This window comes from Amyelois transitella, chromosome 18 (genome assembly GCF_032362555.1).
Source record: "Amyelois transitella isolate CPQ chromosome 18, ilAmyTran1.1, whole genome shotgun sequence".
NCBI lineage: Eukaryota > Metazoa > Arthropoda > Insecta > Lepidoptera > Pyralidae > Amyelois > Amyelois transitella.
In genome coordinates this window covers 3,739,286-3,766,017 of record NC_083521.1, presented here as the reverse complement: position 1 = coordinate 3,766,017, position 26,732 = coordinate 3,739,286, and the positions used below count along the sequence as shown (strand labels likewise).

The 26,732-nt window shown below is 35.3% G+C and overlaps 1 protein-coding gene across 4 annotated transcripts; it reads right to left on the bottom strand.

Annotated features, from left to right (window-relative positions):
• Window positions 1–880: 880 nt before the first annotated feature.
• Window positions 881–26,732, bottom strand: LOC106136235 (uncharacterized). 4 transcript variants are annotated; one of them, XM_060949122.1, is made up of 21 exons: window positions 26,587–26,732; window positions 25,722–25,764; window positions 24,834–24,960; window positions 22,471–22,591; window positions 21,419–21,581; window positions 21,094–21,221; window positions 13,165–13,268; window positions 12,178–12,315; window positions 11,866–11,962; window positions 11,363–11,459; window positions 10,796–10,901; window positions 9,965–10,132; window positions 9,070–9,217; window positions 8,576–8,724; window positions 8,034–8,168; window positions 6,817–7,010; window positions 5,483–5,631; window positions 5,065–5,183; window positions 4,178–4,289; window positions 3,571–3,747; window positions 881–3,325 (listed from the first exon to the last, which is right to left on the bottom strand). In XM_060949122.1, exons 2-21 carry the CDS (start codon window positions 25,738–25,740, stop codon window positions 3,041–3,043), a joined length of 2,736 nt encoding a protein of 911 aa, XP_060805105.1. In that variant the 5' UTR covers window positions 25,741–25,764; window positions 26,587–26,732; the 3' UTR covers window positions 881–3,040. The 4 variants fall into 4 exon arrangements, with proteins under 4 accessions (XP_060805105.1, XP_060805106.1, XP_060805103.1 ...); XM_060949123.1 differs by having other exon boundaries at window positions 26,591–26,721; XM_060949120.1 differs by having other exon boundaries at window positions 26,536–26,713.

Below are 26,732 nucleotides of genomic sequence, written 5' to 3'. Positions count from 1 at the left end.
TTTTTATTTTTACCTTTCTCACTCCTTCAATGTTTCGAGAAACATACCCTCGTAATAATATTAGTACTTTCATATTCTCTAAGGTTTTATATCCATCAAGGTATTTGCACTCTTTATTGCTCACGGAAATTTATAAAATGCATTAGGGGCCTACCTAGCCAGCGGACCAAAGAACTTGAATATGAGAGATAAACAAATCAGTATAAAACCACAATTTGACGAAAGGTTCAATGGACCATTAAAAATAAAAGTTTTAATTATCTAAGTATTACACTATTGGACCGATGATGGTCGAATCGGTAAGGTAAAAATGCGGTTCGCGCAAAAAGACGCAGGTTCGGCCCACCTTGGGCATATATCAATGCCTATTTTCGAAGATATGTACAATAGTTTCAATACTAACCGATGCTCTTACTCGGTGAGGAAAAACATTGCGAGGAAATCTGCACATTCAGGCAACTGCATGTGCAACCAGGGGATAGGTTACGGAGATCAGATGGGAGTCGCTTGTGTAAACCTAACTCACCCAATCCAGGGTCCATGGTCAAAGGCATACACCGGGCTCTTCTCCAGTGATGAGGATTTACCAGAGACTAAATCAAGGAGAAAGAAGACTTCTGGCCAAACCGTTAAAATAATTTCTTTTTATAACAAATTAGTACCTGGGTGACCGAGCGATGCTCGCCAGCAGGATAGATAGAAGTTTGTAAAAAATTGTTAAAATATTAAATGTTATATGTAAACGCAATTTACGCCAGGAGAAATGATAAATATTTATTATAGAATTCAAATTTATATGGGTTAGAAGATATTTTTACTAAATATTTTGATCCTAGAACGCAGAAAGAATTTAGAATTGAAAATTTATTGAAAATACAAATAGTTTACAAACATGTCACTTTATTGTCTTAAACCTTATTACAAAATAATTAGAATAAACACAGTAAATTAATTATAATAAAATCAATCATAAATTCTATCATATTGCAATCAATGGTAATTCAATAAAGTTTACATAATAGATAAAAAAATATATTTTTACTTATTGTAGATGTATGTCGATGTTTCTAGGTAGTTAAGATTAAATAATATTATATTTCCAACATGTAACTAAAGTTCGCTTGATGATTGAATTTAACAAAAAAAAAATACGCATAGTTATAATTACAGTATTTGGCAGAAGTCAATTTCTACATTCTTATATTGGCCATAATGGAGCAGGTACATGGAATAAACTCCGTTACATAAACATCGATTTGGAATGTCGACGGACATTCTAAATATAAAAAATAATCCTAGCTTAATCTTAATATCTATATAAAATAATAATAAAGTCAATCTCTAAAATCTCAATCTATATGTTCCTCACAAATAAGGTATTAATAAGTATAATTCAGTGAATATATGTATTCAACAGATACGCAACTTATGTATTTATATTAATACTTATTGAAAATTGAATTAAGTATTTGCACTATAGGGTTTAGCCGGATACGTATGACGAGTCGGCCCCCAAATGGGAATCGATATCGAAACAGATATAGGTATGTGATATACTCTGTAATGTAACCTAACACCTTGCGTTAGTTTCACTTCCCTATCTTAATTAGCTTCAGAGATGTATCACATTCAGTAATAGTCAAGCATACGGATATTTTGCTCTCTATCTCAAGGTCAAAGCGGAAGTCGGTCGCGAAAAGTACATAAATCGTGTTTGAACATCAAGTCGATATTAAAACAAAAGTTTCGATATCGATTCCCATTTGGGGGCCGACTCGTCATACGTATCCGGCTAAACCCTTTGCAATCATTTAATCATTTATTTATTCTATATTATTTATTTATTGTGTGAACCTTGCCTCGCTAAAATGATTTTCTAATAGCACCCCTATGATATTTAATAGAAATAAAAGCTACAAAAATAAACATTCACCATTATGGTAAATTTCGACGACATCTGTCAATATGATTTAAAAAAAAGAATATACACAAACAAAATTAGCTGATAACAATGTATCACAAAACATAAAAAACAATTTATAACCCACCAAAAGAAAAGGATTAACAATAATGCCATTTATATGGCACCTTCAAATTAAACTATGATTCATCATCCAAAGTTTAATTCTATTTTAAACCGACGCAACTTACAGTTTGGCCTGTAAATATAAAGGTTACATTTCTTCGGAGCTTGGAATGCAAATTTTCTTATGAAAGTTTGTTTTTGGTATGTGTAACTTTTTGGTATAAAAAATTCATAAGAAGACAAGTCATAGTGGACTTTTATTTTTTAATGTTAAACAAATATTTGTCACCTTTAAATTGTCATTAAATATCACGTCTTTATACCTTAATTATTTCAGTCTTGTCGAGGCTGTTGACTGTGTCTGCTTCAGAACCAACAGTATCTACCAGACTGTAAGGTTCCTACTTCCAGATGGCTCAATCATGAACCTAAATTTAAAAATAATTTACATAATACGTTTTTTATTTAGTAAAATTTAAAAATTCAATTACACAAAGGAAAATGTTTTCAAAGAGCCATCGTTTTCTAGATTACACGGCTATAATGGAAGATGGAAAAATATTTTTTTTTTTTTATTTTCTTATCAAATAGAGTGAACGTAAAAATCAAGCACAATACGTTAATACCCTGTTCAAGATATGTTTGTCATATAGACGAAAATTCACCAGCAAACATGGTTGGTCCCGTCTTACTTTAACAAAAACAATATTCTATACATATAAATGCAAGCTTACAGCAGGTTAGACAGAAATTTGTAAAAAAATATTTGTTAAAATATTATCACACATGACATCTTTATCCCTTACGGCTCGAGGCTATCACAAGTCACATAAAATTGTGTAAAATAACAAGAACTGCACAGTATCAAGCAGAGTCGTGGTGAATACTAACTCTGCCTACCCGGAAAAGAGGAGTGTTGTATATGATACTCATCTCTGATTGTTTAGAATTATATGTGTGAAACTTACAAATATAATTCTAAACAATCTAAATATTTCTTCTTATTTTTGCTTCTTATTTTTGCTTCTTATTTTTTTTCTTATTTTTTTTCTTCTCTTCCTTGTCATTCTCGTCTCTCTCTTTGAGAGCGTCGAGGACCCTAGACTTGCTAAGTCTGGATTTCACTTCTAAATGCATGGCGGCTGTTCGCTCCAACTGCTGGGACTCATGTCCGAAGTAGCATTCGAATTCGCGACAGAGGTCCATGTATTCCCTCCACTTTTTGTCGCGGACGAGGCACGCCGGGTTGCCGATTATGATCAACTTGGACTTTGCTCTGGTCAGGGCTACGTTGAATCTCTGCGATAATACAAATACAAAATATTTATATATTTATATTTAACTATAAGGTGGTTATTGAAGGAAATTTGCTGACCCTTTGGCAGCGGCAGTAAACGTAATTTTAATTAATTTATTTATAGTCAATCAATGTCGTGAAACCAAAAGATATGATAATTATTAAGTGATGTTATGAATGATGAATAAAAATAAAAATTACAGTTGAATGGATTTTTCGTATTAAGCGGGCACTCTCTAGAACTGACCTTATCATCGACCAAGAATCCGAGACTGTACTTAGCGTCGTAGTCCAGAAGCTTGCAGTTCGCCCGGACCGTGGACACAATAATGACCCTCTTCTCTTTGCCCTGGAAAGACTCCACGGTGCCCACTTCAATCTTCTCGTACTTCTCGCTAGTCAACCAACCCTTGACTTTGTACACCTAGTGAATTCAAATACATACTTTAAAAATTAAAAATTTGAAAGTCTTCTATGTTACGCCTTCACGGCTAAAACAGACACTTTTTTTTTTTAAGAATAATAGGTAGTTTACCATCTTGTACCCACGGCTCCGCCCGCGCGACTTAGCGCCACCTACAAAAGAATACAGGTTTTGTCGCAAAACCCGTGGGAACTTGCTTTCACCGGGATGAAAAGTACCCTATGTCCTTCTCCACTCTTCATTAAATTTACGCAAAATTTAATTTAAAAATGATTAGTTCAGTAGATAATAATAATAGGTAGGTAGCGTGACGACCTTCACTGCTATTGGTGGAGTGCGTCGTATTCTTCGCTGTGATTGGCTCATGGCGTGTGACGTCAGCGATGTCGACATTCGAGCATTGGTTGTTTCGTAGTATAGGATCACTTACCTGTCTGATGTAAGGCGCGATCACGCCGATTTCTTCGGGGTTCACTCGATGCGTTTCCACCAAGGCCTTGATGTACCTCTTGACCATGTCCAGTTCTCGTTCGTTGTAGTAACTGTTAGGAGCAAATGTGTGGTAATAAGTTGGAAATTATAATAGCGAAAAATAGTGTTACAATCTCTCATATCTTTGGGCATTCCCATATAACGGGGAAAAAATAGACAAGACATAATTTCACAATTGTTACTTTTTTAATACAAGGTTTCGCCCGCGGCTCCACCTGCTTTATTAGGTCCTTATATCCCTTTCTGTATTCCAAACTATATACATGCGAAGTTTCAGTGGTTTTACTGGAAAATGTGAAGTGTAAATTAGAATAGTTTGGATTATTGTGGATTGATAAAAAACAATGGATTAGTACTTCCTGATATCTTTCCCATAGATATCGTGAAAGGCGACTAAGGCAATGGCTAATGAACTTGGAATTCTTTTTATAGGCTATGTACTAACTTGAATGCTATGCTATGAAGCTATTTGAATCTTTAATTCCATCATTACACCATATAGCTGAACATATACCCTTCAGTATTTACAAGACTGTTGGCTTAATATTGTGAAGTTGACGTTGTTGATGAAAATGCTGCAGTGCAGTTTGTTACCGCTTCTTCTGCACTGACGCCTTGGAAGCGGCAGTAAACTTAGTTTTTAAGTAATTTATTTGACGTCAACCAAGTTGTTAAACCATACGACAATTATTAAGCGATATAATAATATCCTATAATAATGAATAAAAATTTTGAATTTTGAATTTTTTTGAATTTTGGCTCTGTCTTCGCAAAGGATATAGACGCGACTATATTATATACATATATATATATATTTATAGTAACCTGGGCGCGTTTCCCATCCGTTGCTCTACGGAGTGCACGGCGTGGAACACGATTGCTCTTTGTCCGCCCGGGAGGCCTAGGATGCTCACTTTGCTCAGCGGGTCCGGTTTCGCCTGCGGCTAGATTTAAAGAAAAAAAATTACTGACACGAATAAAAATTTTAAATAATAATATTATTTTCAATTGTTGTATTTTTATATGTAATGAATTTAAATGCAAGGAACTAAATTTGTGTTAAAATGTGGACTCTTTCCCTGTTTGTTTTTTGTGTAAACACATGCTGTGTTTGAATTAATGTTTTTTTTTTTTTGAGAATTATGAATGTAGATGAAGCAAAAGAAGTATGCAGGCCTCTGCCTATCCTTCAGGAAGAGGGCGTGATAAATGACTGTAAGTTTAACGCCCCATTATCACTTACCACCAAGTTATTCTTATAAAAATACTCGTTAGGTATTTTCAAGATGTCGGGATCCGACCGGAAGTTCTTGATGAGCATCGTGATGTAGTTGGCGTCCCCTGAGTAGAGGTCTTCGTAGTCTCTGTACAGCCGTGCCAGGAGGGACGTGCCTGTTCATTTGGATACAGTCATATATAAATAAATAGTACTATTTGCATCTCAATTCAATCTTTAAGTGATACAGCTGAACGTAGCCGTTTAGTCTTTTTAAGACTGTGCGCTCTACTCCGTCAAGGATAAAGACGTTTTTTTTTATTATAATTAGCAATTTTGAATTAATTTTCATGTTTTGACATGATCCTACGATCTTTTTTATTTATTGAAAACTGTATTGCACAAAATAAAATGTACAAAGGGCGGACTTAGTAATGCAGTTTTGCATTTTTTACCAGTTTAAAGGCGATTAAGGGATAGGCATTATATTATTAGGATTTCCCTTTCAGGCGATGATGGGCTTGCAACCTGTCACTTTCTGAATCTCAATTCTATCATTCTGTGTAATTTGTCCCGTATATATTTATATATCATTAAGCCAAACGGCTAAATGTGGCCTATCATTGTTTTGATGACTGTTGGCTCCCTCTTCCCTGCCTGGAATATAGAAATATAGCCGATGTAATGGTTAGAAATACAGCCGATGTAATGGTTAGAAATATAGCCGATGTAATGGTTAGAAATATCGTCGATGTAATGGTTAGAAATACAGCCGATGTAATGGTTAGAAATACAGCCGATGTAATGGTTAGAAATATAGCCGATGTAATGGTTAGAAATACAGCCGATGTAATGGTTAGAAATATAGCCGATGTAATGGTTAGAAATATAGCCGATGTAATGGTTAGAAATACAGCCGATGTAATGGTTAGAAATATCGTCGATGTAATGGTTAGAAATACAGCCGATGTAATGGTTAGAAATACAGCCGATGTAATGGTTAGAAATACAGCCGATGTAATGGTTAGAAATACAGCCGATGTAATGGTTAGAAATACAGCCGATGTAATGGTTAGAAATACAGCCGATGTAATGGTTAGAAATACAGCCGATGTAATGGTTAGAAATATAGCCGATGTAATGGTTAGAAATATAGCCGATGTAATGGTTAGAAATACAGCCGATGTAATGTTTAGAAATACAGCCGATGTAATGGTTAGAAATGTAGCCGATGTAATGGTTAGAAATATAGCCGATGTAATGGTTAGAAATGTAGCCGATGTAATGGTTAGAAATATAGCCGATGTATGTATGTATGTTATGATCGTAGATCGGAAAGCATTAGGCACTCGTATACGCACCCAGCCCGCGCTGGTGCGCATCCCGCGAGATGCAGACGGGCCCGAGCTGCTCGGGGTCGCCGGCCAGCACCAGGCGGCCGGCGCGCGCCAGCAGCCCGCTCACCGGCACCAGCGCGCCCGGCTCCGACGCCTGCGCAGCCTCGTCGATGAACAGGTGCGTCATTTGCAATTTGTGCGCGTGTTGACTGCGTGGTCTATACCGAAAACAAAAAAAAAAATCAACTTGACACCGTGTTGGGCTAATGCCGTTGTTAACCGTGGATGTCGTAAAACACGACTAAGGAAAGGAACACGTTTATCTATTTATAAATATACGTGTTCCTTTATCCTTAGGCACTTTATCCTTAATAATGAGGTACGAAACGCGAACGTAACGTAGGTACCTTTACTTAGTACCTATCGAATCATGTTACAATAATCTGTGGCCACCGAGCGACTGTAAGGCGACTGTAATGCGGGCTCCTAATGTCGTGCAAGTTTAAAGGTAGCGACGGAAAAAAAACCATATGTTTCGCACAGATTATAAAAGTCAATCATGATAAAGGAGTTAGGAAACAGAATTCTTTTAGAATATGGGCTAGCAACCTGTCACTATTAGAATCTCAATTACATCATCAAACCGCACCGATAAACGTGGCTTAAGTTTTTTCATGACTTTGTTGCGTCTTTTCATTCTATACACGGCCAGAACGCAACGCTGTGAAACCTAATCACATACATAATATATACTTATACATAAATACATTTCTATTTCATGGTATTTGATATTTGCGTTTCAATTTAAAATATCGTCGTAAAATGTCGCGGTTGTTCCCCAACGAGATGAACCGATGAAGTACAGGAATTTCGTCCTCAAAATTTTACACGATTATACTCGTAAGAGACGCGCTAGAGAGGCCGCTGGAAACAAATCATCCGTGCCAGATGCAATACTAACGCTGACCACGATTTTCAGACATGATTGATGACGACCAGAGAGAGAGAGCGATTTTAACTATTGCATCATCATCCAAGTATCTCAAGTGTATTTATTTGGCGGCGTCACTAACGTCACACGCCATCAGCCAATCACAACAAAGAATACGACGCGTTGAGCCAATAGCAGCGATGTGACAGTGGCGACATCTCAAATGTTACACGCCACCAGCTAATGATAGCACGGATGCTAAATCGTGCAAGCAAAGATTCCACGAATCGGAGCAAGCAAAAATACTTACGAAGCATATTTGGCAGCATGGGACAGCGTAGTTACGACTACCCTGTAGGTGGCCATTTGCACGTTGCTGACAGAGTAGAAGTTCTCGTGGTTGGTCCCGTTGGACACGGGAGCTAGGACAGGGGGCATCACCGTCCTATGGAGGATGCAAGAATTAGTAGGATTAATTGGCCACATCCTTTTGATCCTATCCTACAAATATGATGAATGAAATGAAATGAATAGATGCGAAAGTTATTAAGGATGTTTTATCCCGAATTTCCAAAGGGAAACCCTCAGGCGTAGCTAGTATTGTAAATGCGAAATAAAAGGATGCGTCGATGTATGTTTGTTAGTTACTTTTTCAAGCAAAAAGAAGCTGAAGCTTGGATATTAGAATAACATAAAAAGTTAAAGTTTGAGACTATTTGTAAATGGATTATAACTGTCATAAGTCGGTAAAAAAAACCAGTTTCTTGATTCACGTGGATAGTCGCGGGTAACAATTAGTTTAGAATAATTTAGAAATACCAAAACCAAAAGTATCTCGCATTTCATACTCACCATTCCCTGGACTGCGAGTTGGCGCGAAGCAGATAGTTGCTTATATTGAGAACTTTTTTATATTGCAGCAGCATGACAGCGATGTGATCGGCCGCCATGTTGGAGTCCGTGCACACCAGTATCCGGTTCCGGGGATTACTCACCACCAACTGAAATAAGGTCAACTTTCCAAGTCTAAACATTCATCATTCTGAGATACCGAAAAATCCCGTAATTTTTAGGGAATTACGGGAATTTCTTTCTTAGTGCACCCCTAGGTCACAAAATGAAACCACATGTCAAGCCAATATCTAGATCCAGTTATTTGGACTGTGCGCTAATAAGTCAATCGGTCAGTTAGTGCCTTGGTTTAAATTCCGGTTATATTCTCACCTCTCTGGAGGTCGGAGCCCGGGGTAAGCTTTTTGACCACGGCACTAAAGCCAGGGGGAAGAAGATTTTAGAATAACGGAAGAGTTAAAACGAGAAAAAATGAGAGAAGAACAACGTCTCACCTGTATGATGGCTTCGACTATCGTCATAGTTTTGCCGGTGCCCGGCGGGCCGAACACGATGTAGGGCGCCTTGCCGGACGTGCCCGACACTATATGCTGCACAGCCGACCGCTGCTCCGCGTTGTTTTGGATCAGACGGTTGTAGAAACTTGAATTGAAAATATATAATTAAAACTATGAAATAAAATGAGCGTTGGTGGTCGAATAGGTAAGGTGCCTGGTTAAATTGCGATATGCGTAGAAAAACACAGGTTCGAATCCCAACTCGGTCATATACCAATGACTATTTTAGATGTTATGTACTACATTAGTTTGAGGTGAGGGAAAACATCGTGGGGAAACCTGCACATTCAGGCGACTGAATGTGTAACCATGATCGATCCGATACGGGTTAGGTTCCCCTACAAAGATTGCGGAGGTCAGACGCGAGTCGCTTCGTGTAAAAACTTGAGCCACCCAATAGTCAAAGGCATACCCCGGGCTCCTCTCCAGAGTAGTGAGGATGCAACTAGGAGAAAGCTATGAAATAAAACTAATTAAATTCTAATAACTCCATTTCCTTCCCATGGATGTCGTACAATGCCACTAAAGGACAGTCTTAAAAACTTCTTTTAGTCAACGGGCTAGCAAACTGTCACTCACTCAATTCTATCATTAAGCCAAATAGCTCAAATGGCCTATCAGTCTTGTTGGCTGTCTTCCCTGCAAGAGATAAAGACGTGATTTTATGTATGTATGTAAATTCTAATATATCGAATTTCGCGATGGTTTTACAACCCAAATGATAGGCCAAACTCGCAGGTCTATCTGGCAATCAGGAACAACTAGTCGCTGTGAAGCTCAGTCTCTGCATCTGCTCCCGCTGCAGCATAACGAGCCTACATCAGGAGCTGACCTGTCAATGTTCTTCAGCTTGGGCTTGCTGTTGGGCTCCGGGAACACCCTGCAGATTTGCTTGCTGCTGTGCAGCTTGGTCAAAGCTTCGTGCATCCGCTCGACAGGCACCCGCGACATCAGGAACCGCACGTTGAATTCCACTTCAGGGCCGAAGTGCTCGTGGAAACTGTGAAGTGAACTAAGTAGTTTAGTTCGTTCTACAAATACGACGGCAGGGAATCATCTTTGTCTTATCACACTTGCACGGTCAATTACATAGAATAGAATAGATTTATTGTCAAAATTGGATACAAGGTATCACTTATTGACGTCACATAACTTAAATCTAATTATAACTACTACCGCTTCCAAAGCGCATGTGTAGAAGAAGCGGCGGAACAAACAAACATAGATTGAATGACTTGCGTTACTGTTTGACTGATGACGTACAGCCGTCACTTAAATTAGGCATTACATATATATTTCACAATTTAAAAATTGGTGGCATAATCGCATCAATAAACAAAAATCTTCCTGAGATATATCACATTATTTGGGAGAGTCCAAAACGCCTCTTACAAAATGATACAAAGTTATGACGTTACAGCTTAATATTTTGTTCTAATCATAAACTTTATTTGTTTAGCAGCTAACTCAAATATTGCATTTATGGATATGATCACTTCAATAAAAATTGTTCCATTATTTTGTTAACTCACTGATGGCACAGTTATTATTGAATTGAACTTTGATTTTTTTAATGACTTTTTACCCCGCAGGTCATAGAAGTAAATGTATGTATATTATGTACTATATGTATGTATGCACTAAAATAATTTGGCTAACATACCTGTCAGCAAATCCATCTAACTGAACCCTGGTGTCCTCCAAATTCTTGATGTAGCTCTCAAAATTCACTTTAGTATTATCTACAGGGCAAAGTATCACTCTATCCCCTGCAATGAATAATAAGACGAACTAATAACTTATTAAAGTAACAAAAATATGGCGATCATAAAAAAAAAGAAAAGTAACACAAGACTCGGAAATCAAAGAAAATTAAACAAACATTATAGAAAACAACTAAGAACATAAAAATGATACAGGTTAATCTGCTTAAAGCTAATTATATAAACGGAAAATTGAAATTGTGGGACAAGTCTAAATTTGAAGTTTTTATAGTTATTTTTATAGTTAACATAATTTCAGTGTAAAACCTAACAATTTTCTTTAATAATGAAGTGACGTAAATGTTGTGAGGGCTTTTTAAAAATTATACTTAGTACGCCATTTCTTTGTATAGGCGACTTGTATTTTTATATTTGAACAATTTTACTTGTTTATTTTTTTTTATACATTTCATGTCACGAATGTTTACAAAAAATAGCATAATATACAAGTGAAAAATAAAAATTACCGCGCAATAAAGAAGGCCGCTTCTCCGCTAATCCTGGTATTTCCAGCATATAGAAAACGCCCTCCTTTTGCAATTTTACTTTGGTCATGTTGTATTTCTTAAAAAAAATAAGACAAAAATAAATAAAAGTACAATAAAAATAACAATAAAAAAGTAACCATCTCTATACGTAAAAAGTACAAACAAACATAAATCACAGCTCTTTCCCAGAGGGTAGGCAGAGACCACAACTTTCCACTTGCCACGACCCTGCATACTTCTTTCGCTTCATCCACATTCATAACTCAATTTTCATCATTCATATTCATAAAAAAAAATACATTTAAACGAATTATCATATTAATGTTTATGAATAACCAGTCAATATTCTTGATTCCCACTTCCATCACTAAGCTATCCAGTTAAACGTTGCATTCAAGCGTTGTGTCTATTGGCTCGGTCTACTCCGTAACGGATAAAAACGTGAGATGTGTAAGTGTATATAGAAAAAAAGAGCAACTTACTCTTAAATTTATTTTCTCAATAACTTCTTCCCACCAAAGCAAATTACGAAAATATGTTATGTAATTATCTTTTGTTATGCCCTCGTCGAGAATAGCTCTGAAATTATAATAAAATTTTATTTTACAAAAATGTATTTTTAAAAATACATTTTAATTGTATACAAATAAACAATATTTAAAAAGCAACAAAAATTACTTTAATTATCCCAATATTTAAAAAAAATTAAAACCGTCTTGATGACGGTATAGGTCATCATATATTGTCATATTAGTTACCATAAAATGTAAATTTTAGATCGTATATGTACCTACCTTGTATCTCTAAGGTATATTCTCAGCTGTTCCATAATCTCTTCAGGATAATTTAGCCCGTCCAGTGCGTCTTCGCGCAAACCTCGTGCGAAGAGGATTTTCATCAGTTTAGGAACTTTGTACATTTGTGGGCTCATCCTGTTGTGCAAAGAATATAAATTTTTAGCTTAATAAAATAAAAATAAAATAATAAATAAAAATAAATTTATTGATAGTTTCTTAAACTACTTACGCTAAAGTACATGGTTAATGTAAACAGCGCCAAATCCGCATGCTCCACAAATCAGCAACCCGCGATTGAGCTAGGAACTAACCTGTGATTACAATTCACGTGAGGCGTCATGAGGGGCCTACGGAAGTGGCTTATTAAAGAAACAATTGAAAAGAATACAGATATGTTTGATTCAGTAATTCCCAAACTAGAAATTTTCTGTATTTTGGGAATTTGTAGAAATTAGTCTGTTGACACCATATTTTGTATTTTAGAAAATAAGAATAAAAATCTTATTTCTACATAAATTCAATTCATATATAACATCATGAAAATGACATCATCACGAGTTCATTTTGGATTATAAACTTCTCTACTAATTCTGATGTTTTTTTCTTAGCCTCGATTAGTTTGCCTGTTTTCAATTTGGTTTGACACATAACATAGTTTAAACTTATCAATGTATCATCAACATTTATATAATTAACCCGAGGATGAAAAGACTACGTTTTTTCCAATAAACACAGAATAACACCCAATTCAGGATCTATGGATCCTGTCATAGTCAAGGGCCAACCCCAACTCCTCCCCTGAATGGTGAGTAACAACCGGGACAAAAAGCCAAGCCAAGAGGTACTCGTAGAAAGAAGTTTTTTCAAAAAATCCCATGGGTGTGGAGCACAGGGTAAGCTAGTTATAATAAGCTACTATTAATGTGTTCTCTATTGTGTAACTTGTGGAGTTAAATAAAATATTTTTTTTTAATCGATACATACACGTTAGTTGACGGTATGAAATGGTCCGGTTTTTCCCAAGACCTATTGTCGTAAGGACTTTTGGTGGCCACGTAGTTAATTGGATTCTCCTGGACATATACAACCTGAAAAAAATATTTTCATGTTAACAATACTCCGTTTTCATCTTGATAGAAAAAGTATCATTACACAACCTGTAAATGTACAAAAAATTGCCTGGTAAGTTTGGTTTCGGTGAAATCTCACCAAAAATTACATACATTGAAATTAGAAAAAATATATTACTTTTAAGTTTTAAGAAATCAGAATAAATGAGATTTCAAATTATTACTGAGATTTTTGTTACAAAAGTTGATCATAAGACTATATAGCTATAAGTAACGGAGTTTTAAATCGAAAATTTCTATAACGACCGTTCACAATGAAGGAAACTAACAGTCTGCCCTTCCGAGGATAACATTGTAAGCTAAACAGTTATGTTATTTTAAAGTTTTGTAGGTATAAAACTTATCACCAATTCTCAAAACTATTGGTGTTTCGCCAAGCGCGCCAGAATCACAGAGATTATTAACAGCGTTTTGTAAATTTTTTTTTGTGCAATAATGTTTTAAATGAATAAATAACTTTAATAGATATTTTAACATCAACGATAACTGTAAATTTGTTTAACTTAACCACTCTAGGGCTCTTCTTCAAAGGGGAAAAGGCGGAACTCGGACTTACACCAGGAGGATAATAAATATAATCAAACCTTTTTGGATTTCATCGTAATTAGTATTATAAATAAATCAGATTTAGTCCTCTCTAAGGTTGGGGATCGCGTCTTTCAATTCTACACTAAGCCAGAACGCATCGGTTGCGTTTATTTTCCTGGTTTGTTTATAGGATTTGATTTTTGTTTATTTTAAATACTTACTTTATTACAATTTGTCATGTGGGTATACTGCACAAACTGTATAACAGGTAGTTATATTTAGTGCTCATAAACGTTATAATTGTTTTGATCTATTTCGTTCAAGCGTAATTTAAATGGTGTACAGTTCGTCCGCTCAATCAATTGAATACAGACGTGTTGCTAATTTTCTGCGTAAATGTTGAATTAAACTGCAAGCCATTAAGTTAAATATAACAAACGTAATTAGGGTCAGTTTCCTTTACCCATTTATGGTAAAATTCCATTGAGTGCCACTAATCTGATCCGGCCGCGACGTAAACATCCTCACCTCCACACCGCGCCTCAGCCCCGCGAGAAGAAACGGTGGCTATTTTTTGTCCTCTTCTATCGGCTTCGGGTGGAAGGGCGCATATACTCTGCCGCTGCTACGAGTCTCGTGGATTAGGCTACGAAGTTGATGACGTGCGTATATTGGTCTACGGCAGGGTCTACGAGTCTTCGATCTGCTACGAACTCAGATCAGGTGTTTGTTGCGTACAGTTACATGAGTTACGTCATAGGATAGTGCATATACTTGCCATTTACGAGTTCTAAATAACATTTTATATGATGTCTTCGACCTGTGGGTCTTGTGGTGAATCATTAACAGATGGGCCTCGATGCTCAATGTGTCACTTGGAGTTTCACTATGGGTGTGCAGGCATTACGGAAGGTGGTTATAGAAAATTGGGCGACCGAAAGCTGAATTGGAGGTGTCCAAAGTGCAAGCAACCGGGTCTCCAGTCACCACAACCTTGTTTGACCCCCTCTAGTCCCGATATTGTGCTCGAAATAAGGGCCCTGGCAGTGAAATTACAAGCATTGGATCCCATGGCTGCTGATCTCAAGGTATTGCGATCGGAGGTGTCGGACCTCAAGGATCAGATCTCAGAGGCTAATAGTTCCATACGACTTTTTAACGGCAGAGTCAGTGCATTGGAGGAGCGAATGACCCAGGTTGAAAAATCCCAGGAGCAGGTGGAGTTACTGCACGCGGAAGTGATAAATATGAAGGTTGAGGTGAATGCTAGGGAGCAATGGTTGCGCATTAACAATGTGGAGGTCAAAGGTATCCCTCAGACCAATAATGAAAACCTATATACTATTATTCAATCCATAGGGTCGAAAGTTAATTATTGTTTACAAAAACAATTGATTAGTTTCATTACAAGAGTGCCAACCAGAGAGAAAAGCCAGCCGTGTCCAATCATTGTCTCATTTGCCAATCGTTATGTGAAAGAGGACTTTTTAGCCGCGTGCCGAGCGGCTAACAAAGTGAAGTTACTTACATCAGCTGATTTGGAGCTCAGGAGGAATACCAACATTTACGTGAATGACCATTTGACCGTGCAAAATAAGGAACTTCTTCAAAAAACAAAGAAAGTTGCAAAGGAAAAAAATTTTGCTTATACATGGGTCAAACACGCAAAGATATTTCTAAGAAAGAACGACACGTCTCCGATTATTTGTATAAGATCCGAAGTAGATTTATCAAAAATACATTAGTATTGTATATCTATTCATACTTATTTTATAGTCTTGTGGTAAGGTGTGTCTTTCTCAGTATTTATAATTGTGCTACCGATGACGCTTTTTATTACGTAATGTGCTGCGACCTACGGGCAGGTAGTGACTCGCGACAGTTGTTTATGATGTTTTGCTGCTTAATGCAATTTCGTTTTTATCCTATCTTAACATATATCTATTCCAGCTTATCGCTTAATGAGGTATTTGTGAGTGCGTTCATTGTATTTTTCTTTATAGTATTGCAATACTTAAATTATAATTACTTAACTTTTATCAATGTGCGAAAGTTACACAGTGCGCTAATTTTATATTTATATTATTATTTTTGTGCACATATGATTTATTTAAAATTATTCTATTTAGTTTTTGTTAAAGCTTCCAAGTGTTAAGTCTAGATATATATCACCAAAATACCAGAGGTCTACGCGGTAAGTCAAACGAGTTTTCAAGAAATGTTTGCCTGAATAACTATGGTTTGATATCAATTACTGAGTCATGGCTTTTGGATAGCATCTCCAGCAGTGAATTATTTGATGAGCGGTATCTGGTTTTCCGACGAGATAGACATTATGAGCGTACCCAGCAGAAATATGGCGGCGGTGTGATGATGGCTGTCAGGCGAGACCTCAATGTGATTAGCCGGCCGGAGTGGGGTAGTTCTGCGGAAGATTTGTGGCTTACCGTCTTATTGAATTGTAAGGGAACTGCGCCTATAAAAATTCATATATGTACGGTTTATTTAATAGATGAGAAGAGTGGTAATTCTTATAGTAGTCAATTACTTAATTTTTTAAATTCATTAAGTGACTTGGTCGCATCTCATCCGTCAGATAAATTTTTAGTAATGGGTGACTTTAACTTTAGTGATGATATTCATTGGGTTACATCAAACGATAATATTTATTTAAAACCGGATAGGTACTCTAAAGAATACATACTTAATTTTCTCGATATTATGCACCAATGCAGTTTAAATCAGTATAATGGTGAGCCCAATAAAAATAATCGCATGTTAGACCTAGTTCTTTGTAACCACGATCTCAACGTCACTGGTTGCTCTGATCCCTTAGTGAAGGAAGATGGTAACCATAAAGCCTTGTATATCGAGGCCCGATATACGGACGCTGCACTGTTAAATGAAAAAGCAAATGTTAGTAAATATTTATATCATAAGGCAAATTATTCTGCTATTATTGATGAGATAGGCAATATTGACTGGGACCTGCGCTTACAAGATGAATGTATTGATAAGGCGGTTGAAACTTTTTATGCCATATTGTATGAAATTCGTGATAGACATGTTCCTTGTAGGTTAATTAGATCTAATTCGCATCCACCCTGGTTTAGCGATGTACTAAAAAAAATTTTGAAAGAAAAATATAAATATCATTGTAAATTTAAAAAATATGGTAACTATTCTGATTATCATTCATTTGCCATTCTTCGTACTAGAGCTAAAAATATTGAAAGACAGTGTTATCATGATTACATTAACAGGCTGGAATCGTCCATCTCTCAGAATCCGAAAGTATTCTGGTCATTTGTTAAATCTAAAAGGGAATCTAATGCTTATCCAAATTCTTTACACTTTAAAAATGAGACTGCTACTACAGGTGAGGATATAAGTAATTTGTTTGCCACCTATTTTCATTCCACATTTGTTGAAAGTCAGAATTTTAGTTCGAATTCTCCGCCGCCTGCGTCTCAGTTCATAAATGACATTTCTTCTATTTTTATTTGTCCATCTAAATTAGAACTTCTTCTTGAATCACTGGATTTATCTAAAGCAGGAGGTCCCGATAGGATACCACCTTTGTTTATCGTTAAATGTGCGAAGGTCCTAGTGAAACCATTATGTATACTTTATCAAAGGTCAATTAGTCAAGGTGTTGTGCCTAAGATCTGGAAATCAGCATTCGTAACGCCAGTTCTCAAAAAAGGTGATAGGTCTGATGTAGAAAACTACCGTCCTATTTCTAAATTATGTTTGTTCGCAAAGGTTTTTGAAAGGATTGTTTACGATGAAGTCTATGCCGCTATTCGGAGCATACTTGATGAGAATCAGCATGGCTTTCTACGGGATCGCTCTGTAACTTCTAATCTTATTCTAGCAAATGATTATATCAGTGATTCTATGGATAAAGGGGCCCAAGTTGATGTCATATACACTGACTACCAGAAATGCTTTGACCGCATCGACCACACTATCTTGCTTCAGAAACTTATTGCTGCTGGTGTGCATGGTGATTTGTATCGCTGGTTTGCCTCTTATATTGAAAACCGTAGTCAGGCAGTGGTTCTGAATGGATTTACATCCAATTGGCTATCTATTCCGTCAGGTGTACCACAGGGGTCAATATTGGGACCTTTACTTTTTGTCATATTTATATTAGACATAAAATTGGCTTTCAAGCATTCTAAAATTATATTATTTGCTGACGATATGAAAATTCTTAAATCAATTGAGGATATTTCCGATGCTGTTGAGTTACAGCAAGATCTTTCTACGTTTGAAAGTTATTGTATTCAAAATAGGCTCAATCTGAATGTCACCAAGTGTTTCAGTATGACATTTTCTCGCAAATTAAACAATGTACATTTTCAATATAAACTGCAGGGTCAAATGCTTTCTAGGGTGAACCATATCAGGGATTTAGGAGTCATACATGATCACAAACTTATATTTGATAAACATATAGACCATATAGTCAGTAGAGCTTCTAAGACATTGGGTTTCATTATGAGGATGTCTAAAGATTTCAAAACTATTAAATCCATAAAAATATTATATTGTGCGTATGTAAGAAGCCTCTTAGAATATTCTTCGCAAGTGTGGAACCCACGATACCAGGTTTATACCGCGCGTATTGAAAACATTCAAAAAAGATTTCTGCGTTTTCTAGATTTTAAGGCTAAAGTTAAATGTAATAGTTATGACGAGCGCTGTCACAAATATCATATTTTGCCCTTAAGCCTGCGGCGTGAAATTAGTGATGTCTGTTATTTAAGTAAGATTGCAAAGGGTTCAGTTGACTGTCCTGAGTTGCTAAGTAAGCTTTACTTATGTACTAACTTACTGAGATTCCGTAGTCGTCCAATTTTATATTTACCTTTTGTTGATACAAAGTATAGGAAAAATGCTTTTCTTATACGTGGCTGTGGCACATTTATTAAGTATATTGATAAATTTGATTTTGATCTATTTAATACCTCTTCTTCTAGTATAAAGCGTACGGTAGCAAACTCTTATTTCTCTTAGTCATATTTTTAGGAGATGTTTTAGTTTAGGTGCTTAATCATGTTTTTGTATCTTTTTGTATGTTGTGCAGAAGTGTAATTTCTTTCATGTCTGTTTATTTTTGAAACGAGCTTTTGTTGTTTCTTTTCAATCTATGAAGATCAATTATCGGCATTTAAATAATAAGTTTTTCTTTTATACCTGTACTGTAAAGCTGTTAATCTTCTGAATAAATAAAATAAAATAAAAATAAAATAACTCTGGAATGAAGACGATAAACTTTACATGACCTACGCAAAATTCTTGTAGGTATATCCTATTGTAATCACAGACAGTACCAGATTAGCCACGTAGCAAGAATACCTAGCAAATGCTACGGGCCCCGCGACTCGGGGGGCCCCGCGGTCTAATGCCTATCTGACAGTAAAAAAAATATCAATTTATAATACACGTACCTTAAAAAATACACGTATCTACCACGAGAAACGTTGGTATCAAAATCTACAACAATAATTTAAAATTTTACCACGTTTCTACAATTGATCGCTGGCTACACCAAAAGTTGTGTTGTACGAAGTTGGTAGCACTGCAAAACTAACAGGGGAATCCCCTGATATTTGGGATGTGACATTGCTGATAAATTTTATTAAGATTTCAGATGGTTATCTAATCGATTAATTTTATTCAGATTTTAATGTAATCGATGTTTCTAAAACATCGATACATTGTTTGCATCCCTAAACGAGCTAGTCGTAACAACCCGATCAAATAAAATAGGATTCTATCGACTATTAAACAATAAGAAAATGCTGTACATTTATGTTTGGCACAACATAAAAAAACTTTTAAAAGGACTTTAGATGTGAGCCATTCTTGAAAAAACGCCTCACGTATAGTGCTTACGAAGATGATTTGGAGAATAACCTAGGCGACGAATTAGTGCAGTTCGCTGAACTGCTGAAAACAGATGTGGTTACTGTTGTTGATAGCAAGAAACCAGAGTCTCTGGAACTGCAATTTTATAAACTTTTATTAAATAATTCCTTAGAATCGTGTTCCCCAAACGTAGAAATTGCCTTGCGCATTTACTTGTCTCTCATGGTCACTAACTGCAGTGGCGAGCGTTCTTTTCAACGTTAAAACGTATTAAAAACGAGTTAAGAAACACGATGGGCCAAGAACGTCTTAATCACCTGACTTTGATGAATATAGAGTATAATTTGCTTAAAGAAGTCGATAGTGAAAGTGTTATCTCTAAATTTGCCCATATGAAATGCAGAAAAGTTTATTTGTAATAGTTTTGTTTTATTTAATACCCTTCAAATTGAGAAACTATAGCAAACCAAGGGTCTCTTGACAGAATTTCTACAGGCTCCGCGCTGGCTTAATCCGTCACTGATCACAGACTGAACAGCTTAACAATTATACACGAGCAGTTTCCCAAGTTTGTGTTCTGGCCTTGTATATAGAATGACATTTAAAACAACTGCATCTTTTTAAACATAGAATATACCCATGCTTCTAAGCCGTTTGAGCCTATTTTTATTTAAATTAAACGTCATCATTTTCACATTTAAAAAACCCTCAAAAACTACGTCACACGCGTTTTTATACATACCAATACTACAAAAAGAAATTAAAACTAAACATGTAAATAAGTGTCTAAAAAATAAATTAGTTTTCTAGTATCAAGATCAAGTAAAATACGGAGTTGTCGAGATCGCTCAGTTGAATGAATTGTGTCGTTGACCTCTGAATCTTACGCGTCGCTTTTCCGCCGGCCGGGGTGATATGACGTATTTAGGATCGTGGATTTTTATACTTTTATTTTTTTCGTACTTTCTGAAATATGAACCCATAATTTTCTTTTAACGTTTTTAAATATCCTTTAGATGAGTATACTTAACAGTTAAATTTATGCAGTTGAATTAAAAGTCACCCTGTATATTGGAAAGACCACAACTGCGATCCAGGAGTGGATAAGTAAGGTTTTACAGGAAGCGACGACCTAGCAACCTTTGCATGCAACCCATATTTACACAAGCACTTGCCTGAATGTGCAGATTTCGGTAAATATGTTCGGTGTGCAGTATTTTTCGCTGATTATCGGTTAGTAATCAAAACAATGTATGTAATAAGAGGAGTCATTGATATACGGTTGTTCATTCCAGAGTAACAAACCAGTTGTTAGAAATTACTCAATGTTTTTCTAGGAACTGGGATCTAAGTCTAGTAATGTAAGGTTTCATACCATTTCACGCATGACGATCAAACTCTTCTCCAGGCGGGGTTTGAAGAAAGTGAATATTATAGGCATCTCGTACTGGCCGATGTCAGCGGAGATAAAGTCAATAACCACAGCATTCGGTACACAGGTTTCTGAAAACAACAAATCACAATTAATCATTTAAATAATGTTTAATATTTTTATTTGTACATATTTATACATATACACATAGTCACGTCTATACTTATACCTTGCGGGATAGACAGAGATTATTAAAGTTAGTTAGATCAATACAAACACCGTCACTGCCCCGATTACAGCTTACAATACGATGATATTGATGACTTACTTTGAGCCAACACGTGCGGTTCTCCACCAAACTCATAAGGATGGTCGCTGACTAAGAATTGCGGCTGTGGATGCGCCAGTATCACACCAACTACAACCAGATCTTCTTGGCGCATGTCGTTGGCCATACTGAATGTGAATCTGGCTCCTTGGCCCGGCTTCACCTGTTAAAACAAATACTTATATATTTTTAATTTATTTAAATGTGGGTATTTTGTAATTAATTTTAATCATATACTATTAACTTATATATACAATTCTCGTGTCACAATGTTCATTCCCGTAGTCCTCCGAAACGGCTTGACCGATTCTCAGTCTGAGCATATTGAGTAGGTATGAGAATCGGCCAATATCTATTTTTCATACCCTTAGCACCCATAACATATTTTTTTAATATAAATTATTTTATGGCAAAACAACGCATTTTAGTCTGGCACCTCAATCATTCTACCACCGACGCAAAAAATTTGAAATCTCGCAAAAATCACACGACCCAATACTTTTGATACTACTATTAGCAGTTTACTTAACAGTATTTAGTTAATGACATAAAATAATGATGTTACGAAAAAACAGCACTTACATTGATTCTTAATTTCCGCTTACTATTAGTAGTTTACTTAATAGTATTTATTTAATGACTTAAAATAATGATGTTACGAAAAAACAGCACTTACATTGATTCTTAATTTCCGCTTACTATTAGTAGTTTACTTAATAGTATTTAGTTAATGACTTAAAATAATGATGTTACGAAAAAACAGCACTTACATTGATTCTTAATATCCGCTTACTATTAGTAGTTTACTTAATAGTATTTAGTTAATGACTTAAAATAATGATGTTACGAAAATACTGCACTTACATTGATTCTTAATTTCCGCTTACTATTAGTAGTTTACTTAATAGTATTTAGTTAATGACTTAAAATAATGATGTTACGAAAAAACAGCACTTACATTGATTCTTAATATCCGCTTACTATTAGTAGTTTACTTAATAGTATTTAGTTAATGACTTAAAATAATGATGTTACGAAAATACTGCACTTACATTGATTCTTAATTTCCGCTTACTACTATCTTCAATTTTTTCAATGACGTCATCGCCATGAGGTTGACTCTCGACTGAGCCCAAAATGATAATACCATCACGATTGCCGGCGAAGAATGCCCTGAAAATTAATATCTATTATCTTCTAATTATACATAAGAGTTATGAATGTGGATGAAGCGAAATAAGTGCAAGCTTCCTCTTGATGTACTCTCTGCCTACCGCTCCGGGAAAATTGCGTGATTTTATGTATTTATCTATGTTTAAAAGAGGACAATGACTTATTGAAAATAGTTTGTCTTTTTTACAACGCCGACTTAATATTCTAAAGAAAGCGACAAGTAAGGAACATCAATTTAAAGCTTATCACGATTATATTAAATATTGATAGGTATATAAACCTCGGGGGCTATGTTCTCAAAGTAATGTATTACTAATAAAAAATGTGTATTTTGAGAGACACTTATAAAGTCATATAAGTATTTTGTGACATCCTATCGATACTAATGTTAGTATGACCTAATATACCTACTTACTATTTAATGCCATTTTTAGCAAAATTTTGACGATAAATTAATGTGAAACGAGATAGATTTTTAACGTACTGAGTAAAAAAATAACCATCATGCCGAGTTGTTTTTAGGGTGGTTACATAGAAGATAACTAATGGCTAAGATATTATTATTTAGATACTTGTTAATTGTGGCTGACTTAGTAATAGTAGTGCCTTATTACAACATCAATAGCAACCTTTATCTTATCCTTTTATCTATAAAATGCGATGTCCTAAGAATAATTAAGTCATATCCAATCCAATCTTGCTATTTGTAGAATTGTTGTGATAAAAATAAGATTATCGTGGCAAGTGGAAAGAGGTAGTCTCTGCCTACCCCTCCGGGAAAGAGGCGTGATTTTATGTATGTATGTATGTAAAAATAAGATTAAAAATTATGTTTACGAGATGGAGGTATTTAGGTTCAAATTCAAAATTTTTATTCATTATCATGGGACATTTCAACATCACTTCTCTAACAACTCTCAACAACGTGGTCTCACAACATTGGTTCACGTCAAATAAATAAACTAAGTTAACTACCACTTTCATAGTGTCAGTGCAGAAGAAGCGGTAACAAGCGGTAAAACTGCACTGCAGCATTTTCTTCAATAACGTCAACGTCAACTTCTCAATTATACAAACTTGAATAGAAATGTGGACGAGAGTATACAATGTAATGATTAATTAATGTATTATAAATAATGTAATGTAGAAAAGGCGGCATTATACAAGCTCTCCAGGTTACCATAAGAACATTTCACGAGATCGAATTTGATGCTACTAATAAATAATGGGCGTACATAAATACATTTATATTTCTTAAATGTAAATATGTGTGTAAAAGACACTGGATATGAAGAGGAAATGATAAGTGAAAAAAAAAGGAAAAGAGATTATAGAGATAGGTAGTGTAAATAAATTTGGGATTTAAAGCTGGCCAAGGTCGGAGCACGCCGTATAAAGTTAGGTAGGGAGTTCCACGGGCGCACAGATTGTACTGTAAACAAATGTGAGTAAAAAGAACAGAAACCTGGTGTCGCTAAGCTCGAAGATTCTCCAGAGCTGCTGTGAACCTCATTGAAAAACCTTAATCGTTCCCTAAGGAAATTAGGGGAAGTTGAATTGACATGTATCCTATTACAACATATCAGTATAATTAATATGTAGTGTACAAATAAACAAATTATAATAAATTCAAGTAACTCAAGTCATAGAATTATTGCGATTCATCGATTTCAAAACATGAGTAGGTAGGTATATCACATGTCACTACACGGTATAAAGCAAGTTCCTATGTCTGTATGTTTAGATACGCTATACTTAGATCTTTAAAACTACACAACAGATTTTGATGCAAAAAATTACTACTTGAGTAAACCTTTCAGAAGTTATTTTGTATGAGTACTTTCATATGTGTGTTAAACTGGAGCAGCCTTAATAAAATTTCCGCGAAATCTTTAAATCAATTAGCTAGGCTGTGCTTTCATAGATTAGATAAGTCAGTGGCTTTGTTTTTTTATTCAACAAATACAACGCTCTGTTTTACAGATAAATCAACCACTTGTACTTTGCACCCACAGATACTGAAGTTTCCTAGAAGCAATGGAGAATTTATTAATCACATAGGCGGTACAACCACCTTCCCATATAAATTATACGAAGAGGTGGCTGTCCAGCACCTCTGTATGAGGAATCTTGCTGTTATTGGCGACCAGTAATTTGCTGGCCGCCCTTTCCACACAAGAGTTTTATATGCCCCTAACCATACCTGTGAAATTTAGCAAAACACCTAAACCTAATATCTTACTTGTTGTTCTTCACATTTAGAAGTATAGAATTGCAGAGATGTTTTGGAGTGTTTTCATGGAATACATTAGGATATTCATCATAAAACTCATCCACTACACCACACACTTCACAGTATATTCGCTTATCTGAAAAATAAAATAAGTTACAATGAATACATATAGGTATATCCGACAAACTCAGATCTGTCCATCTATCCATGGTAGAAAAATTATTAAATCATGTGATGAAGTGCTTATCGCTAACTCTCTGACAGTACTATTGGAATGTACCTAAGTAATAATTATATGCTGTTAAAGATTTGTGCCGTGTGGTTCCCGGCACCAATACAAAAAATAATAGGACCACTCCATCTCTTACCCGTGGATGTCGTAAAAGGCGACTGAAGGATAGGCTTACAAACTTGGGATTATTTTTTAGGCGATGGGCTAGCAACCTGTCACTATTTGAATCTCAATTCTATCATTAAGCCAAATAGTTGAATGTGGCCATTCAGTCTTTTCAAGACTGTTGGCTCTGTCTACCCCGCAAGGGATATAGATGAGACCATATGTATGTAGATTTAGCAGTGATAAGGTATAACCTGATTGTAAACATCAGTTTTAGTTGTTTTGCTACCTCTCCATGATTTAACTACTATGCATGCATATATTACATCTCTAACCCTCATGAGGTAGACAGGGCCAACAGTCACAAAAGGCCATGGACAGCAAAGTAATGGAAATAATGATTCAGGTAGTGACAGTTAGTGCCCAGCCTTTCCCAGACAGACTTTTACAGTCTGCATGAGAAGAGAAAAAATAAAATATGAATGTGCTTAATCCCTTAATTGATTTTAATGGTATCCATGGGAAAGAAATAGGGCTATTCGAAATGTACTTTTACATACCTTTATTTACTTCTCCCATTTTGAACTCCAGGGTCGCTCTCTGCTACAAAATAAATTAATAATTAAAAATACATTACTAATATTAGGTAAGCAGTTAGTTTTAATATTAGGCATTCTACCAAGATGCGTCAAAACTTATGTAACATATAATTATCTTCTTTACCCCCAAAGTGACCATAAGTGCTCATAGTTGAGAAGAGGTCTCATATTATACTATGCTACTTAGAGGCTAACTTAATCTGTGTAATTTGTTCCATATATATTTATTTATTTATATATGTGTAGTTAATATCTGTATGTATTGGTATGCCTGAATGTAAACTGTTGTTACTATTATAATGTATTTCTATCCACATGTCTATGCAGTTATAAAAAAAAATATTTTTGTTTTAATTTAGTATTTTAAGTACCTAAATTTACCTATTACGTAACCCAAAATTAATATAGATAGGTAGAAAATAACATAAAAGAGAAATATAGTTTACAATGAAGGTTTTTTAAAAAGTAAGTAAGTACCTGGTTCTACATAAAAGTGTCTTTAAGTATCTAAAGATAAGAATCACCACAGTTGATAATAATAAAAGTTAATCTTTTGTGTCTCAGTACAAGCAAAGGGCAATAAAATCCCTAAGTTTGTATCACATCACTGCTAGAAAAATTAGTAATTAAGTTTTGCAAAGATATGTTCAGGATTATCTTAGCATTATTATTTTTAAACACCATTCCTTCACTTATTATTTATCTATAAACCATAGTATACAAACAATACAAGAAAATAACTGACAGTCTAAATAATAATGTTTGACAGCAATACCTTTTTGTTTTTAAACAATGAAGTAAGGTTATAAACTAGCGGTGAACTTACTTACGAAGATATATATATATCTATGAAGATACCTAACAAAATATGATTACAAATGTTTACAAAATGAAATCTTGATAGCCACAATCACCACATTAGCCATCGAATTCCCCGAACTTACGAAACAAAATGACTTGATGAACAAAGGA

Excerpts from the sequence above, each read along its gene's own strand:
- LOC106136235 (XM_060949122.1), bottom strand. Across the intron at positions 8,725-9,069 it reads TAGTCGAAGCCATCATACAG|TTGGTGGTGAGTAATCCCCG; the intron begins GTGAGACGTTGT and ends ACCTTATTTCAG. Across the intron at positions 3,748-4,177 it reads TCGCGCCTTACATCAGACAG|GTGTACAAAGTCAAGGGTTG; the intron begins GTAAGTGATCCT and ends TGAATTCACTAG.